The sequence below is a fragment of the Eucyclogobius newberryi genome, unplaced genomic scaffold (genome assembly GCF_026437365.1).
Source record: "Eucyclogobius newberryi isolate DKJ021-1_F unplaced genomic scaffold, fEucNew1.0.hap1 SCAF_12, whole genome shotgun sequence".
NCBI lineage: Eukaryota > Metazoa > Chordata > Actinopteri > Gobiiformes > Gobiidae > Eucyclogobius > Eucyclogobius newberryi.
This window is the reverse complement of record NW_027315746.1, coordinates 30046627-30066385: the sequence shown is the minus strand read 5'-3', so window position 1 is coordinate 30066385 and position 19759 is coordinate 30046627. Positions and strand designations below refer to the sequence as shown.

Below are 19759 nucleotides of genomic sequence, written 5' to 3'. Positions count from 1 at the left end.
ACTTTGGGCCTTAGGCGGGGTACAACCTGGACAGGGGCCAGCTCGTCGCAAGGTTAAGGTCCCAATATAATTAAAACTTAATTTAAACAGAATCAAAAGCCTTCTCAATATCCAAACTAATATTACTTCTTTGTTTTGTTGTTTTTGTATTTGGCTCATTATGTGTAAGGATTGTTATTTGTTGTCTTGAGTTCTTCGTTTGTTAATAAATCCGATTTGATCATTGTTGATGTTTGTGGCACACCAGTCCAAGTCCAAAATAAACATCCCATTTAGACCAAAGTCGGTCAAATGAGTCCATTAGTCCAAATCAAGTCCAAACATGATTTTTTATGCCCCATTTTCCATATGGCAATTATAATGTCAGTCCAGTTCTTGACCGTTGGTGCAATTTGTGTCACCCATTTTTTGTGATAGCCTTTTACCCTGTTGCCTTAAATATACTACAAAGATATTAGTTTATTGTGTCCATGGCAGGAGTTTTGAGGCCCAAATACATAGTTCTGAAATTGAGTGGAATGGCAATGTCAAAAACAGCAGTGCCTTGTTAATTTCTTTCTTTCTTTTTTTAGTTCTTTGGCCCATAGGCTTTATTAGACAGGAAAGACAGCATGGAATGGAGGATGAGGGAGAAGGGAGGACATGCAGTAAATTGTTGGAGTTGGAATTTGAACTCACGACACTGCGGCCGGCTGCACTCGGAGCCTTAGCTGTGCCTTAACCACTCAATCATCGGGCAGCACAGTTCCTTGTTCATTTCAGTCCAATATTTTGAGCCACAGGACAGTCCCAGAACACATGATAATGGTGGGCCACCTGATTACCACAATGTTTCCAACATTTAGCATTTCACTGTGAATAGTGAGCACTTTAACATAGGGATACATTCTTCCAATAGTGTTCTTTGTGTGACCCTGTGGTCCTTCATTGTGAAGCAAATATATTTTCCCATTCTTCGTCAGTAAAATCTCAATTACCTTCTTGTTCCCATTTATGTTTAGGTCGTGCAGAGCCGCGGTGCGGTCAAATGGCCCAGCAGTTTCAGGAACCGCAGCACTGCCATGGCTAACCTTAACCCTAACCCTAACCTTAACCCTAACCCTAACCCTGACCCTAACCTTAACCCAGCGCGGTCTAAAATGGCGCGGTCAAATAGCGCAGCAGTTTCAGGAGCCGCGGCACAAAATAACATGGCAGTTTCGGCCGCGTGCCGCGGCTCTGTAGACACTCCCTTATGTTTAATATATTCAGTAGAATGGCCAAATTATCAATTCATTTATATAATTCAGGTACTATTCCCCTTAGTTCTGATTTATATGTCTTAATAAAGATTTCATTCAGAAGGTTATAATGGTCTTCGATTTGTTTGAGCTCTTGGTTAAGTCTTTGTTAATTCTGGCTATTATTGAGGCTATTAAGGTATCTTAAAGTGGTAACAATATTTGCCTTTTAAATTACAACTAAACATATATAATGAATTAAAATTAAGTTACTCATGGTGACATATCTGACCCTCCAACAAACGTTTTTTTAGAGCCTTGGAAAATGCTACCAGGTTTGACAGCTATTTTTAGCCAAATTTATAATATAAATCACAAATAAAATCCCCATAAGGAGGAAATTCGAATCACTAACTCTGTATATCACAGAGAAAACCAGGACAAGGGTTCATGATTCATTTGAGGATGTCTGAAGTTTTATACTTCAGTACTATATGTAAAAATGTCAATAGTGCATTAAATGTGGTGTTGCTTTAGTGCCAGTAGAGGGCCCCATAGAGTCAGAGCTCCTATTACTTCCAAAATCCCAACCAAGCTAATGTCGTGTTTTATATGTTTCTAATGAACATATGTGCCAGCCAGCTACTACAATTTGATGAATATGTATCACAAATTTAATTAGCTTTTTTCTTTTCTTTTCCGAGCGTGATTTATCTGGTTGGAGCTAGAACTATAATTGTGCCAATTATAACTTTCCAGAAGAACTATACAAAACATTTGAAATGAAATATAGATACACTTTGTTGATCCTGAGGGAAAATCAAGTTCAGGAGCAAAAACATTCTCACTGCCCTTCCAAGGCGCTTATAGCCATGTTTCCACTGGTTCACTTTGGAGCAGATTAGTAAGATGTGAAAGTGTCTTCACTGTCTTAAGTGAACCAAACTGGTCTATTTTAGAGAACCAAAGGAGGTTACGAGTGGTACTAGCTCCCGGAACACTATACTATATAAAATAAGATAAGATAAGATATTCCTTTATTGTCCCACATGGGGAAATTTAATTGGTGCAACGCAGGAAGATACAGAGGTAGATACAGAAGAAAAGAACAGATCACTCATAGGAAGTCTGAAAAACACTTTCAGTAGAAGATTTCCTATAAACAAAAACTCCCATAGACAAATAAATACATAAATACATAAATACCATTGCATGTGATCACGACAGTAATTGCACATGAATATGTGTCACGACTGCACATGGATTGCACATGAATTTCACAGTAATTGCACATGAATCACAACAATAATTGCACATATGACGGAATTGCACATGGCTAGATCAGTATTGCGAGTGTTCAGGACTAACAGTGTTTGTTATAAAGTCTGACAGCAGCAGGAAGGAAATACCTGCGAAACCTTTCCTTCACACAGCGAGGGTGGATCAGTCTCTCACTGAAGCTGCTCTCCAGAGGACAGAGTGTCCTGCAGGGGGTGACACTCATGGTCAAGCATAGATGTGAATCTAGCCAGGACCCTTCTGTCCCCCACCTCCTGCACCGAGTCCAGAGCACAGCCCAGGACGGAGCTGACTTCTTGATGACTTTGTCCAGCTTCCTCCTCTCCCTCTCTGTGATGCTACTGCTCCAGCAGGCCACACCATACAGGAGGGCTGATGCCACCACAGAATCGTAGAAGGTCTTCAGGAGTGGCCCTGTCACTCCAAAAGACCTGAGTCTCCTCAGGAGGTAGAGCCGACTCTGGCTCTTCCTGTACAGTGCGTCTGTGTTATGAGTCCAGTCCAGTTTGTGGTTCAGATGAACACCCAGGTACTTGTATGAGTCCACTCTCTCAATGTCCCGTCCCTGTATGTTCACTGGTGAGGTGTGTGGGGTGGCGTCTGCGGAAATCCACCACCATCTCCTTGGTCTTCCCCGCGTTGATGAGGAGGTGGTTCCGCTGACACCAGTCCACAAAGTCCTGCGCCAGTCCTCTGTACTCCGCATCATCGTCGTCCGTGATGAGTCCGATGATGGGAGAGTCATCAGAGAACTTCTGCAGGACATGTCATGTCATGTCTGAAGTCTGCAGTGTAAAGGGTGAAGAGAAAGGGCGCGAGGATAGTGCCCTGGGGCGCCCCCACACTGCAAGTCCGAGTGTCAGACACACAGTCCCGGGCTCTCACAAACTGGGGTCGGTCTGTGAGGTAGTCCAGGATCCACTCTGCCAGGTCATACCCCACACCAGCCGTCTCCAGCTTGTCCCTCAGGAGCAGCGGCTGGATGGTGTACAATATATATATTGTACATATATATTGTAATATATACAATATTATTTCTCACCATAAGCTGACTTTGATAATGTGATAAACAACTGTTTTATCCAGTGGTGATAACTTTTATGCTGAACCGTCAGACGGCAAAACAAAGCTAGCACATGCGACTTTACCCCTATGTCGGGTTGGGGCGGGCCAAGAGTTTGGGTGGGTTATCAAATGCTGACCATCATACAGTATTGCATGTCCACGCTCAACACTGCGTTTACCCACGTCCAAATTCAGTTCCACATTGGACTAATATCTCTATGAAAATGAGATTGAAATAAAACACGTAGCATTTTTGAAACTTAACATACAAAAAGCATCGCCCTATCGCTTTGACTTCTCTGTGTGAACTGATTTACCTGTGTCTGCCTTCCCACACTTCTGGCTCTGTTCCTGCGCTTGCACTTAGGAAAGTGAGGGAGACCAACCAACCAATTTGTTGCCATGGCACTAGACTAAATATAGATATATTTTAAATGGTTCAACCACACTACAAAATAGTAGTGTAATCTGGCTTCCGATTAAATTAACAAACCTAACCATTTATCAACAATTATTAAGGCTACTTCAAATCAAATCAAATCAAATCAATTTATTTTTGTAAGGCCCAAAATCACAACAACAGTTGCCTCTGAGGGCCACAGGGAGAAATGAATCAACAATGTCTGTGGTGGCGATGAAGTCAGACAATGTCTGTGGTGGCGAGGGACGATGTCCCAGGGTCCTCTGTCCTTAGACTCTCCTTCTCGGCCAGGAAAAACTACAAAAAAAACCTCTTTGGGAAAAAAGCGTAGAAACCTGGAGGAGTTTCAGTGAAGGAGAGATCCGACTCTCACAGACGGACAGACGGACACGAGGAGACTGGAGCTGGACCCACTCTTCAAGCAGATGAGGGACCGTCTGAGTCGAGCTGGACCCACTCTTCAGGCAGATGAGGGACTGTCGGAGTCGAGCTGGACCCACTCTTCAGGCAGATGAGGGACCGTCGGAGGCGAGCTGGACCCACTCTTCAGGCAGATGAGGGACTGTCGGAGGCGAGCTGGACCCACTCTTCAGGCAGATGAGGGACCGTCGGGGGCGAGCTGGACCCACTCTTCAGGCAGATGAGGGACCGACTGAGGCGAACTGGAGCCACTCTTCAGGCAGATGAGGGACCGTCCACACAGGGCAGGGACCACTTCACCAGGGGAGGGGCATCTGGGTCCACAGGTCCTCAGGAGTGAGAGAAAGAAAAGAAGGCGGTGAACAGTTTGCAAGTGGAATCAAAAAATAAATATTGTTTGATAGCATAAGTAGTCAGAAGAAGAAGAGGATAGTGCTCAAGCTGTCATACTTCCCCCAGCATAGTTACTCCTAGGGCAGCGTAGCTAAAGCTGTGGGTTTATGTTTCTGTTCCTAACTAGTCTGACCATAAGCGATTTCGAAGAGGAACGTTTTAAGCCTGGACTTAAATGAAGAGACTGTGTCAGCATATTTAACATGGGTCGGGAGCTGATTCCATAACACAGGGGCTTGGTAGCTAAACGCTCTACCTCCTACAGTACTTTTAGAGACTCTTGGGACCACCAGAAGGCCAGCATTCTGAGAGCGAAGAGCTCTGTTTGGATGATATGGTTCTATAGCATCTTTGAGGTAGGATGGGGCCATGTCATTTATGGCTTTGTAGGTCAAGAGTAGAATTTTAAATTTGATTCTAAACTCGACGGGGAGCCAGTGAAGAGACTTCAGCACTGGCGTAATGTGCTCTCTTCTTTTTGTTCCTGTTAGTAATCTTGCTGCTGCATTTTGAACCAGTTGAAAGCTTTTTATGGAGCTTTTAGGACACGCTGCGAGCAGGGAGTTACACTAGTCTAATCTAGTCGTTACAAATGCATGGATAAGTTTTTCGGCATCACTTTTAGGCAGAATTCTTCTGATTTTGGCTATGTTGCGCAAATGGAAATAGGCTGTTTTACAAGCTTGATTTATGTGAGCTTTAAATGAGAGCTCCTGGTCAAATAAGACTCCAAGGTTTCTTACAGTAGAACTGGAGGCTACACTAACATTGTCCAGTGTGACTATCTGCTCAGATAGAGAGTCTCGTAGATGCTTAGGGCCAAGCACAATGACCTCGGTTTTTTCAGGGTTAAGAAGCAGGTAGTTTAGTGTCATCCAGGTTTTTATCTCCTTCACACAAGCACTAAGTCTGTCTACTTGATCGCTCTGATCAGGTTTCATTGATAAATACAGCTGAGTGTCGTCTGCATAGCAGTGGAAGTTAATGTCATGCTTTCTGATAATGTTGCCTAATGGCAGCATATAAAGAGTAAACAGAATTGGACCGAGTACCGAACCCTGTGGCACACCGTAAATTACTTTAGAGCTTGGTGAGGAGCTCTGGTTTACATTAACAAATTGGAACCTATCAGATAGATAGGATTTAAACCAGCTGAGGGCTGTTCCTCCAACACCTACATCACATTCTAACCTCTGCAGTAGAATGTTGTGGTCGATGGTGTCAAACGCTGCGCTGAGGTCCAACAGAACCAGGATTGAGACCAGTCCATCGTCAGCGGCTAATAACAAATCATTTGTGACTTTAACTAGTGCAGTTTCAGTGCTGTGGTGGGCTCTGAACCCTGACTGGAAAACTTCAAATAAGTTATTGTCCTGCAGGTGGCGACAAAGCTGTTTTACTACAACTTTTTCAAGGATTTTAGAGACGAAGGGAAGATTTGAAATAGGTCTGTAGTTTACCAATAGGTCGGGATCTAGATTAGGCTTTTTCAGAAGAGGTTTAATGACTGCATGTTTGAAGGACTGTGGAACATAGCCACTTTCGAGTGAAGTATTTATTATACTTAATGTTTTCAAATACAAACAACAACATTCCCACTGCACTCAGTATTTATGATGACATGAATGGTTAATGTATGATTATGTCAATGGAGTGGTAGTACCAAAGATAGATTAGGCTTCTTGAATTCAAACACAGATACGTACATAGTTGATGGTGCAATCCGCCATGTTCTTGTCATTGTAATATCGGTATTTTTTTTTTTGGTCCAAATTCGCTTTCTTAAAATCAAAATGTTTCCTGATTGAACAATTGTACAATTCTGGCTTGTTTTGAGTATACACGCTTAATTTCTATTCATTAATTGGGAGTTTTCTATGATCACCTGCTTGTCTCTAGGATGTTGTTGATTTGTCTGGAATGTTGCCACTTTATGATTAATCCATATTAACATATAAAGGAAAACATAAAACTATGGGTAAGAAGTAAAAGGCATGTGTTCATCTCTTCTGTAAGGTTGCATCAGTTGTGTGTCTGCTCAAACTGGATGGTTTATTCAGAGCAGGGCTCACAGTTTGGTGCCTTTGCCCTATATCGGGGTGAACAGAACAAACGGTGACAGAGGTAAGTAAGTGAAAGTGCAGAGATGACTAATATCTTTCACACAGCAGAGGGGCGGAGTCACAGAGCATCACATGACCAGGGCAGGCTGACTCACAGCTCAGATATCCACACATGGCATATACACATTTATACATAATGATCTAAAATTAAGAAATGTGTATTTGATGTGAGCCAAGCTTCACTGCTGCAGGTTTAAACTGTTTGGAGCAGTGGGGACCTGTTTGTTTCATTCATCTACATTTCTCCAGTCAAGAAGCAAGTATGAAGTTCCACTCCACTGCCATTTTTATCCATCAGCTTCTGGGCTTAGAGACTTGGTGGTGTTTCTGAGATGTGATAAAACCAGTGGCAAACACCTAGATTGTTTTGGAACTCTTGATTCTGCAATACAATGCAAATAGCTGTTATCTCATGCATGTTGGGGGCAGTTGTTCAGGAGGAGTTATTCACAAAAGCTGCTGTTTTAATGCTCTTAAACCTTTTGTAAACACACACCAAAAATCAGATCCAAACATTGAGTTATCTGATTATAGTTACCTGATTTTATTCTGACCATAAATGTGCCCAATGTTTCAGCTCAGTTAGACCTTCAGCACTGGTTCCTTTGGCGCTGTCAGACACGTGTCAGTGTGACGTCCTGGGAATCCCCTACAGATAGCTACTAACACAAGGAGTTTAAAACAGCACCTTTGGGTGCTGCCCAGTGGTCAAGTGGTTAAGTCACAGCACACGTAGTCCAGGCTCCAAGTGCAGCTGGCCACATTGTTGTGAGTTTTAATCCCGACTTCGCTGACACCCTGTCCTCTCCTGTATAATAAAGCCTATGGGGCAACAAAATCTAAATAAAAAAACAGCACCTATGGAAAAATGTCTAACAAATACCTAATGACACCATCACAGACTTTATTTTTAACCATGACACATTTCTGGGCTGGGCTGGACAGTTTCACTGCAAATAGGTTTTTGCATGTCACTCAGACTTTGAAACCATTTCAAAAGTGTTGCAAGAGAAAGTTATGTGAGAAGAGTCTGTGAGTTCTAAGAGCTCTCTGTGTGTGTTTTATGAAATAAACTTTAAATACTATATAATCCAGTTTGTCCAACGATACTTCTGCCTAGATGGACCCTTGCATGTAAGGTGAATATGAATTTTCATCAACTTGCATTTTCATCATGTCAATATCACAGGGCACTACTGATTTGGTGATTTTCGTCTGCTTAAATAAACGTCTTGTTTAAAGTTTCCATATTATGCTTTATTTTGAAATACATTTTAGCACTAATATTGCACAATGTATAATTTATTAATAAAAGTAATACTATTTATGTACAGTATGAAGGCTTATTCAATTTTATTCAAGGGTTGAATAAATATAAAATATAATATTTCATGATAAAAAAACAGTGAATTTCAGTCAGATTTGGATATATTTAGGTTGTTGTTATATCCAGTATTTGGTTGCTTTTGCGATATGTTGTGTAGCCCTATATTGGGTAGTGTTCAGTATGTTGAAGCACATGGTGACTGGTGAAAGTATACCTTCTGTCCATGACCGTGACTGTTGCATAGAGATTGTCACAGTGACACAGCACAGGAGCAGTCTCATAACATCCTGTGTCCCAATAAATTCCCAGCTTCCCCCTTTTTCTCCTTCTCACTGCTTGAAATGCACACACAAATCATGTTGACAGACGGCTCTATAGTTAGCTGCCTCACCTGACTGGCTGGGTGTGGCATCAGAGCCTCTGTATAAATAAAGGCACGTGAAAAATGTCATTCATGAACTTACTCTAGGCACCTGGGAAAGGGAAACACCATGTCCACACCACACACTACAGCTGCTGCTGTTACCAGCTTAGTCATCGCTTGCCTCTGTTGCTCGGCCCGCGGTCAGATGTCCCATGGAGATACGGAGAGGAGGCTGGTCTTGGAGGCACTGAAAACGGGGATCCTCAGCTCTTTGGGGATGGAGGAGCCCCCGTTTGTCCAGCAGAAGGCGTCAAAAGTAGAGCTACGTGAGATGCAAAGGCTTTACCAAGAGAAGCTCAGCGAACTTGGTGTGAATTCAAGTCAAGTAAACGGGTTGTCCACACTGCTTCTGCCGCACAGAGGTAAGGGAAAGTGTATTATTCAAATCAAAAGTAAATTTAGTTTGTGTTGAGTAGAGAGTTACATTGAGTGCTTTAGATTTGAGGCCATTCCAGTCGTAGGATTCCTAAAATGTACTTCCGTAGGAGGCCCTAAAATGATAAAAGATATTGACCAGAGTTTAGTATGTCTGGATATTGAAGTGGGTCAACTTTAAATCAAAATTTTCACTACGTATCAAAATCAACCGCTCATCTAAATACCCTCATTTAATTGTTTAAACTAAATTGGCTTTTGTCCTTGTTTTTGTGTGCATAACTGAACTATAAATAACATTAATCTCCACTTTGAAATCTACTGTACACCAGTCGGTGACATCAATGTTTGTCTGTGGATGGCTTTGCGAACAGAAAGGTTCAACGGCTTTGAATAAAGCAAACATTCCATCCGTGTTCTGGTGACGACATCTCTGTGCAAACGTAACAGGACTCCTCATGTTGTGGGAGGTAAAAGTTAAAAACTTACATAATGAAAGTAATGCCTTGGATTTGTATGAACAATAACTATACCTTAATTAGCCTTAATAAAGCATGAGCAAAGAAATAAATCATAATTAAATAAATAAATAAACAAATTGTTAAAAGAGTTAATAGAGTATTAATTAAGTATTTGTACAGTTTGTATATAATAAACTAGTTGTTCAATATGAATTAAACTTTGTTTATGCTTTATTATGGCTATTAAAAAATTTAATTGCTATGAAGTGTTAATAAGTGTTCTTATTCATGTTTTATCTGAGGTTATAATTAGTGTATTTCAGGATTTAGTATTGATTTATTAATCTTGAGTCAAGCTTAAGCTTGACTTGGGAGGAGAGAACGTTGCATGCTTATCCTGAATTTTGTCATTCACATCAGAATAAGATAAAACATTCCTATAGAAGTTGGCGTAGACAAATCAAATATAAATAAAGATAGAAACAACATTTAGTGTATTCTTGTCAGGCTCTTGTTTGCTAAAAACTGTCATTGGTGTCTCAGCTCCATTAGTTACCATGTAATGTTGTCTCTGGACAAACAAATCTTCAATCAATCAATCAATCAATCAATCAATCAATCTGATCTAATCTAATCTAAGGTTGATAGATATATCTATAGCAGCAAAACTAGTGAGGAGATAAATATGGGGATTGGTTTCACTATTTATTAGTATGTTATGGAACGTGGGTTTTGACTTAATTCTGGGTAGCATCGGCTAACCAAGAGATCGAGTCTGAGCAATGGGCAAAGAGAGAGAACGTCTATAGAAACATCAACCATCCTGCCTCATTCATAATCTTCCAATCTTTAAAAAAATAAAATAATGTATGTATGTATTATGGATTTGTTTGGTCCATAGGCTTTATTAGACAGGACATCTTGGCGTGAAATGGGGATGAGAGATAAGGGAGGACATGCAGTAAACCGTCGGAGTCTGGATTTGAACTCTGAACTTTGAACTCTGAATGACTGGCATGTGTGCTTAACCACGCGACCACCGGGCAGCACCATAATCTTCCAATCTTGTTCCTTATGTTTCAGTGCAGAAGCTGATGCCGGGACAGCGGGCGGACCAGCGGAGACGACCTCTTCACTGGCACAGGGCAGAGTTCACGGAGCGCCCCAGTATCCGGGAAGAACTCTCCATGGTCCGGGCACAGCTCCACATGTCCAGACAAGTCCTGGGAAGAGCCACGGCACGAGTTAAAGTCCACATACGAGGGTCCAAGTCCACCAAACAAGCAATGTGGACGGACGTCACCGCTAACGGGAATTTATCACAAAGTTTAGCACTGGATGTTAGCGCTGAGGTGCAAAAATGGATCCAGGACGATGCAGGACCTCTAGTGGTGGACGTACGACATAAAGGAGTTGATTATGATTTTAATATTTCTTTGATGTTGACACACGGACACAAAACATCCAGAACTACCCGTTCCAATAAAGAAGAAGAATGTGACGAGCGAGATTTGTGCTGCCGACAATCGATGACGGTGTCGTTCAAAGACATAGGATGGACAGACTGGGTAGTAGCTCCATTAGAATATACTATGCATTTTTGTCAAGGTTCGTGTCCACATAACTACAGACCGGCTAGCATGCACACCCAGGTCAAGTCCAGACTGGCCCAGATCTCTAAAGGGGGCATCCCGCGGCCCTGCTGTGTTCCGGCCGCCTACCAGCCAATGGTGCTCATGCATTACGATAGCCACGGCAAGCTTAAGCTAACACCCTTTGAAGATCTCATAGTTAGTAAATGTCACTGCGCTTGATTTCACTTTAGTTAAAAGGGGCTCTACCAGATTTTTACTGTTGTTAACAATGTGAAAAACAGAAGTACTTAATTTTAAATTCTTTGCAGCAGTTCATATGTACTGCTCACTGACCTAATAAGCGCCCTTCCTGCTTTGCGGAGAATTAAACGGTGTATAATTAGATGCAAAGAGCGAACAGTGGACTCATTTTCACCCAAAAGGTGCTTTTGCACTATAAAGTATCTATTCTGTGGCCAAAAAATAGGGTACAGCTTCATAATTATTTAGTTTTACGTGAGATGTGCTACATGTTGTAAACCAGCCTCCTTCATTGTGACTAGGGGGTGTCTTGATCTGAGAACGAATGACAAAATATGCTTGGGCGGGATTCAAATTTGTAGCCTTATCCCACTGTGCCATGTTCGCCCCTGATTTTTTATGTTATTTTTACACATTTAGTGATAGACTTTAATGATACTCTGTTAGCCTCTGTTAGCACCTAGTTAGCAGGGGTAAATGCTAAGGGTACTTTGTGTTTGAATTGTGTGTGTGCCCTTAACTCGAAGAAATACAGAAAGAAACTGGACCAATAGTTCTTCTGAATTTAAACAAATGTAGCTGTTGCTAGCAAATAAATAGTTTGTTGTGTAAGATACTGTTCTACAGCCCACTAATTCTTTCTGTATGCTTTTTGTTGGCTAAATGGTGTTACTTACATATGGAAACGTTCCTGTTAACTATTTATAACAACTTTATTTAAGTTGTACTTCAGATGTTACATGCTTTTGTGTAAGAGTTTTTCTGTAAATACTTGAATTTTTTGTTTTTTTTACTCAACTCCATCAGTGTGACATTTCACAATAAAATATGTACATCATTTTTTACGGTAATGTGTGACTGGATCTTGAGTGATGGTTTATTGAAGGCTTGGTGACTCACACTATTGTGGAGAGATAACTTATCTTCAATGTGTGACCTTGATCTGCTGAGGTGGCCTTGACACAATGAGCAAGGACAAGGACAAAAACAGCACAAAACGTAAACCAAATGGTCTGGATGAGTCGTTGGCCCTCACAATTTGTTGAGGCAGATAATTCAATAACCACTATTTGAGAAGAAGATCCAAGACCAAGGTTTGATGATGTTGCGCTATGATGCAGTTGGCAGTTTTTACAACTGGTTAACTCTTTTCTTAATCTTGTCAGTAAGATGAATTCCCTGCAATTTTTGTGAGTTCACCAACTCTTGAGACTTGAACCAATCACAGAGCAGCATTGTGGTTCGTGCAAATGTAAAAAAACAGGCAAGAGCAGATCAATCTGAGCCAGGCTACTAATTTATAGCCACCGAAGCTTAGAAAAACTTAAAATTTACTTAAATTATGTACATGACTTGTTAGAACAAATGTTGCCCTGGTCTGGGCCTGTGCCCCATGTGGCTGATGCACACGCTTATTGATACAGTCTAATAGCCCTGTTTCTGAATAGGCCTTGTGCTTTACCATACAAACTTGTATAAACACACGCACTGACCCATACAATAATCTTTTTGGATCTAACTGACTGTCTAAAATGGCATATGGCACTGTGTGTATCCAACATTTTTATCGAAAACAGTCAAATCTGTAAATGATTTTGGCACTATTTTTTAATTGCCAGCATGATTTATTTATTTTAAGATTTTGTGGCCCATAGACTTTATTGACAGGAAAGTAATGGGGGATGAGAGAGAAGCGAGGACATGCAGTAAATTGTTGGAGTCAGGAATCAAACTCACGACACTGCGGCCGGCTGCACTTGGAGCTACTCGATCACAAAGATGAATTTCATAGTTATTTTGGGGGTCCTGGTCTGAAAAGTTTGTGAAACTCTGAAACCATCACATTCATTCAGAGTCATATATCAATCAAACAAGTATGTAATGGTCTCCCACAATCTTGATTACTCTCTTAATTTTTATATTTATTTTTGGTATACCTGACCTAAACTCTGCTAACAGTTCTGAATACTCTGCATTTATAGACCTATAAGTGTTGAGAACCACAAAGGTCACAAGGAAGTCCTGCTAGACATGGTTTCTGTAATACCCAACACTTCAAGTGTTAGCAAGACTATGTGAAAACACTTTCACTGTAAGAATATAAGCAATATTAATTTTATATCATTTAAATTGTGCAAACACATTATTATGAAATCCTTCCCACTATTCTCGTCCCTGTTGGTATATAAGCCAAATATATAAATAAGCAATGAGAAGGTGCAGTTCCCTTTTACTCAAACATTTAGATATTGATATTTTACACAGCACACAATTGCATACAGTTACAGTTAAAAGTGCTACCGGCAATAATGGATCACTCATACATTACATGAATAGGCTCTACTTTAACGTACAGGGAAATCTGACAACTATTGTATGTATGTGTGGCTGAGGAACCAAGACCAAGATCCTCTGTTTAGAAGGTAAAGAGAGCTGGATCTGGCTATGCTCACATGGATGTCTTTTAACTTTAAAGGTGTGCGCTAATACGCTATACCTGTTCAGGGGGAAGGTCCATTGGTAACATATTGCTTTGCCTGGAATGTTCCACAGTATGGTATTAAATGTATGTTATGAGGACAACCAGGTGACTCCACTTCCCCACAGGTCAATTAGAATGCATGTCAATTAGAGAGCATGTTTTTCAAGGTAATCTGAAGCAATAAGAATACCGAAACAAGAATAGTAAGTAAAACAACAACGTAAGTGCTGATCCGTGGCAAAAAGAAGAAAAAATGAGAGGGACGGAATAGGGTAAATAGATCTTGATGCGAGTACCGTGCATAAATAAACAGATAACAGCTAATGCTAAAGTGCGCTAGCTTTGTTTTATTAAGCATGTGGGCTCTACATACATAGTATTAGCATCAAAATGGAAATACAGCAGTTTATCACAAGATCAAGCCAAAGTTTTATGAGAAATTATTGTTTGTATCTGCTTTTTTGCATCTTATTTTCACCTGAGGCTGCTGTGTTCTCTTATCCAATTATCACGCTTTAAAGTGTTCCGGGTCCCAAAAGCGCCATTTAGAAGCTAGTACTCCTCACGGCCCACTTTTAAGTGAACCAGTTGAGTGTGTGTGGAACGTTATAATGTCAATTGTTCTGATGGAGGCAGAACAACCCTCAAACATAAAACCATCAGATAAACATTATTTACCATTACTATTAAACTTTAGTCCTCATTAAGAGTTGAGAAACATTTACTGAAACATGATCCAACACATAAATTTGTTTCATCATGAGTCTGGTATGATGTAGGTGTCGTCCTCCTGGTGGTGGGTAGAGAGATTGCAGAGTGGGTCATTGTTGTAGATTGCATCACACTGCAGATAGACATCTTCTTCAGGCTTAGGGGCCGATCTGCGAGAGAAAACCCACAGTGACATCAGTAGTGTACTTTTGGCCCCAGACTCACGCGGTAAGGGAGTGTGAGTTATGGTTTCAAACTCTGAGCCTGTGTTACAACATACAGGGCAGTTTAGAGGTGAAATGGGGAAATCCTGCCGTTTGACTCAGCGTTACATAAAGAGTGTTCAGAGAAGATGCCAACTTTATGTGAACAAAGGAAAGATTCCATTATGATGCATTAGTCTGATGTTATAGTGTATGTAAGAACTGTGCATAATCACGTCAGCGTTATCAGTGTATGGAAGTAACTAAATACATGAATGAGTGAATGAATGAATGAATGTGTATATAGCAATTGAGAAAAATAGAAAACAGCGCTCTTATGACTCACACCATGAGAGATCCTTAATTTTCTAACGATATTGATATCTGTTGAAAATAAATTAAAATATGTCTTTAGACATATTAGTTGGGGTTTGTCAGATAAATGTGACATGTCTCTGAAATTAACCACAGAAGGCCAGAAATATCACCTTAAAGAGAGCACACCATCTAGGCTAGAAAAGACAAGAAACTGATAAGCCACGGGGCCTGATAATAAAAAATGTTTAAACCGCCATGAGACAGAGAGCGCCATGAAGGCTGCACAAGTTAAAGAAGATCTTCAGTACAAAGGCAAGACAAAGTTTTTGTTCAAGACTTATCATATGATATTTGTCAGCAACGAGCAAAGTTTTGTCACGTTGAAATTCAACTACGACATGGTATTGAATACCCAGCCGTTCTTTTGGGAACTTTTGATGGTAAAAAACACATGCCAAAAATACCAGCAGAGGCAGAAATGCTCCTCACCAAAATACAGAACACAGAGACCTGAACAGCAGCATGAGTTGGATTCACCAAAAACATGGCGTATGTGAGTTCATGCAATTGTCACATTGTAGGACATTTCTGTGGTTTTGAAGAGATCCCGATGATTGTTGCATGATCTATTTGTTTTGGGCATCTGACTTTGCAACTTATGAAGCATTACTCTGGATATGAGGATGCTGAAAAGAAATGTCAATTACATAACCTTCTTACTTGTAATTGTATTCTTTCTTTATATTGAAGAAGAATGATTGGTTGTCACAGTGATGAAAATGACATCAAATTGAAGATGGTATTTACATACATGCATGCTAAGTACATTTGATTTGGCACATACGGTAGTTTGGAGCTCCATGTTGGTCACTCTGTGTCTAGTCGCATTCACTCAACTACTAAACTAAAGGTGGGAGATTGGGTTTGTGGGAAATTTGATTAATATAAACAGGAAGTTGCAAAGGAGCGTGGTGGTCTGGGGAGATAGTGTAGTTCTCTGAGAGAACCGCGGGACTTTCATCAGGAATGGTCTTCCCTCAATTTCATGATCTTTTATACATTTTAAACATTTTTGGATTAGTGCATGTTTTTGGCATAAACCCTTTTATTTTTACAGTTTGACTTTTATTTATTTTTCATGTTTCTGTAGTTCTTGTGTTAATTTGTTGTGTTCGACGAGATCGTTTTGTAGCATTGGTAAATGAATAAGAGTAAACTCAATACAATTCACCTAAAGGCATTGTAAAAGTTACGAGTAGCAACTTTTAATATTAACAGCATACAGAACCCAAAGAAATGATCAAAATCATATACAAAAACAGCAAAAAGGAGCGGTAACATCAACATAAAGAAAATCAATGGTCACTTGACGGATCCACTGATAGTGGAAAAGAGGGTTTAGGCCTGTCCCCCAATTTGTTTGCTTTGTATCACTGGCTCAATATTAATATATTGGGCCATAATTTCTTTTTGGACAATCCAAAAATAAATTATGGTATTACAATTGATTGGATAGAATATAAAATGACTTGCTACGCACATGATGTCCTATTATATTTGACAAAACCAGAAATTTGGGTGTGCAAATGTGTGCATTTCTTTCATGATGTTGGTTCAATATCTGGATACAACATTAATGTACACAAATTGATATTCTCTCATACTGGCTACCCCCATGACCTTGATAACAATCTTGGACAAGGTCAAAGGCCTTGTAAAATGGATTCTTATCCCATACTTCCTGTAAGTCAAAGGATTGAAACAATAAAAATTAATGTTTTGCCCAGAATTCTGGCAAACACGTTTCTTTATAACTCCTTGTCAAACTGCTCACTATTCAGTAGGAATTTACAACTGCTAGAGAAACTGTGGTTGCCAACAGTCCCACTATTACAATATTTTGGGACTGTCTTGTCACGCAAAAATATTGCACGGGTGAGATCAATAAAGCGTTACAGACTGTCTTAGACACCATCCCCTTTGATTTCAGAACTATGTTCAAAACTCCTGCCATGCACACAATAAATGGATACTTTTGGAGCAAACTCCTGGCAGCAGGAAAGAAGACCATTCCAAAAAAATGTATGACTCAAATAGCACCAACAATCAAGGACTGGACCCAAATTATAACTGACATCCGAAAAATGGAAGAAATTACATTCAGACTTCATTTGAAAAAATACTTTTTGAGACTAGATGAGACTCATTTGTTGTGCCTTAATTTTTGCTTTATTTGATTTCGTACATTTTGGAAAAAAAAGAAAAAACAAAAAGAAAGAAAGAAAGTACAGATTCTTGCTCTTCAATGTAAAGAGCATCCACTATAAAAGGTATTTTAGTAACAGTAGCGATTTTAATCAATTTCCTAAGTTTTGTAGTGAATTTTATGTGAATATTTTTGTTTGCTTAAAGCTCGGACTTCAACTCAAAACCTTTAGGCAAAATGTCACCATGAAAACAGTTGAGTCCTGCTTTTCAGTCCAGCAAAGAGTAAGTACTGCTTCTCAAACGAAGTAAAAGTAAAACATATCCAGTGTCAAATTTACATAAGTAAAGTAAAAAAATGTTTTACTTAAGTAGAAAACTTTTAAATCGTACTTTGTTACAGTCTTACTGTCCAGTCTTGTTTGAAGTTAAAATCTAATAATAAAAAACGTTAACTGTACCTGCGCGGGCCCACTGGTGCCCGGGCCACATTCTCATAGATGGGCGCCTGTGCCGTGCAGCTGATCTCCGGTCCGCTTGGGTTTTCGTGGATCTCCCTCACTATTTTGGGGGCCTCTCCACACACGTTCCTCTCTTTCTCTATCCTCTTCCTGGATCCGAAACTCAGCACCCTCCTCAGCTTTCCAAACTGTTTATACGCCAAAATCCCTGCGACTATGCTGAGGAGCAAGAGAAGAAAAAACATGGACAAACCAACCACGAGACCAGTGTTGGAACCAGGGCTCGGACATTCGGAAGTGCTGTTACTTCCAGGGACACATGTGGTATTGACTTCCATAATCTGAAAATGTAAAACATGACAATATAAATACTTTTGTCAGAAAAGTGAAACATAAATTCAAAAAAAGCTCTTACCATACAATTCAGATGTGGTTGTAAAAATCAATGTGACCGTCTCTGTCTGACACCAAGCACAGAGTGAGAGCGAAGTTCCTTTTTTTCAAATAATGGAACTAAGCGTAAGGTTTCCTGTTAAAGAATAGCCTGTAAATATAGAACATGCTCAGATAAAATTTATCAAACGGGAAATTCCAATTCATGTGAAACTAGAGGAATTATCAATATTCAGAAGAAACAAGTCTCCAGAAGTTAACAACAATTTTAGCAATCCAATTGGCTATAAAAGCTGTAAAGCTGCATTATGTAACTTTTCTGCTCGATCTGAAATCTGCTTGTCTTCATGGAGATGTCGTTGCTTTGCCTGGAATGTTCCACAGTAAGGCATTAAACATATCTATCAAGCATTTATTCAATTACATGTGTTTTTGTTGCTTTGAAACATTTGCATTCTTATTGTGTGCAGGCCAGACACCTCTCTCCACAGATCCAATCTGTAACTTGGTCTGGCTTGTAAGTGCATTTCCATAGAGACGAGCAGGTGGTAAAAAAAACCTTATCTACCAGTAAAGTGACATAGTGCATCTTGTGATTTGGAGAAATGTGTCATTGAGTGGGTTGAGAACATCAGCAAAAGGTTTGGTGCCTGATTTATCTATGCACACATTCATGCAGTAGGTTAAAGTTTGCTTTATTGTAATCTTTGTATAGCCATCTTTTGTGGGTTTATTTGTCTGTTTTATGTTCGTTTTTGTTGTTTTATGTGTAAAAAACAACTAGTAAAGAAGGTAAAAGCATAATAATTATAGTTCAGACAACCACAGAACGGAAACACGCTTATATATTCTACAATCATTACTCAATAGTACGCAAATAGACTACAGCTTCCTCACCAATGACTGTTAAGACATTAACATTTCACAACATCAAGTCTTATGGGGTATACAGCTTTATTATTTATTGTTATCTTCTGAGGATGGACACCTAAAGATATCTTGACATTTACAGTGAAGTATTTATTTAAAGGAGACGTATAATGATTTTTTTCCTGGTATTGTGATTTGAAATATTAACTAAGTAGATCCTGATTATACATTTTGTTCATTGTAAAAACAAATATTGATATAAAACTGCTTAGTAATAGAAATAGATCAATTGTCGTCCTGTTAAAAACTGTAGAACACACAACACATTTCACAGTAACAGTCATTTACATGTTTTCATGTAAGTCAAACCCAGGACCACATAAGAGGATCTTTACACATATTGAATTGTACAGTATACAAAAACAACAAAACAAAGCGGCAATAATTAATCTGGACTCTGAGAAAGCTTTTGTTGTTAGTTGCTGATTCAATTTCAAATAGATGACTTAATGGACAGACCCACTAACTCTGGAGAGAGGGGTAAGGTAGGGCTGTGCTTGGTCCCCGTTCCTTTGCTCACTTTGTACTTTGAACCATTTGCCCAATATATTAGATTATCAGAAACAATGAGTGGTGTTACAATTAATGGGCTGGAACACAAAATTGTCTGTTGGTCATATTAAACCAAACCGGAAATGTCCATACCTAATGTGATGCACCATATCAATGTTTGGATAGAAACTGAATGTACAA

General features: G+C 39.8%; 1 protein-coding gene across 1 annotated transcript; it reads left to right on the top strand.

Moving 5' to 3' along the window:
* Positions 1 to 8602: 8602 nt before the first annotated feature.
* Positions 8603 to 11442, top strand: gdf15 (Growth differentiation factor-15). Its single transcript, XM_072440437.1, has 2 exons — positions 8603 to 9054; positions 10612 to 11442. The coding sequence occupies exons 1-2, from the start codon at positions 8760 to 8762 to the stop codon at positions 11340 to 11342; spliced, it is 1026 nt and encodes a 341-aa protein (XP_072296538.1). The 5' UTR covers positions 8603 to 8759; the 3' UTR covers positions 11343 to 11442.
* Positions 11443 to 19759: the final 8317 nt, after the last annotated feature.

Excerpts from the sequence above, each read along its gene's own strand:
- gdf15 (XM_072440437.1), top strand. The coding sequence starts at position 8,760 with ATGTCCACACCACACACTACAGCTGCTGCTGTTACCAGCTTAGTCATC. Across the intron at positions 9,055-10,611 it reads ACTGCTTCTGCCGCACAGAG|TGCAGAAGCTGATGCCGGGA; the intron begins GTAAGGGAAAGT and ends CTTATGTTTCAG.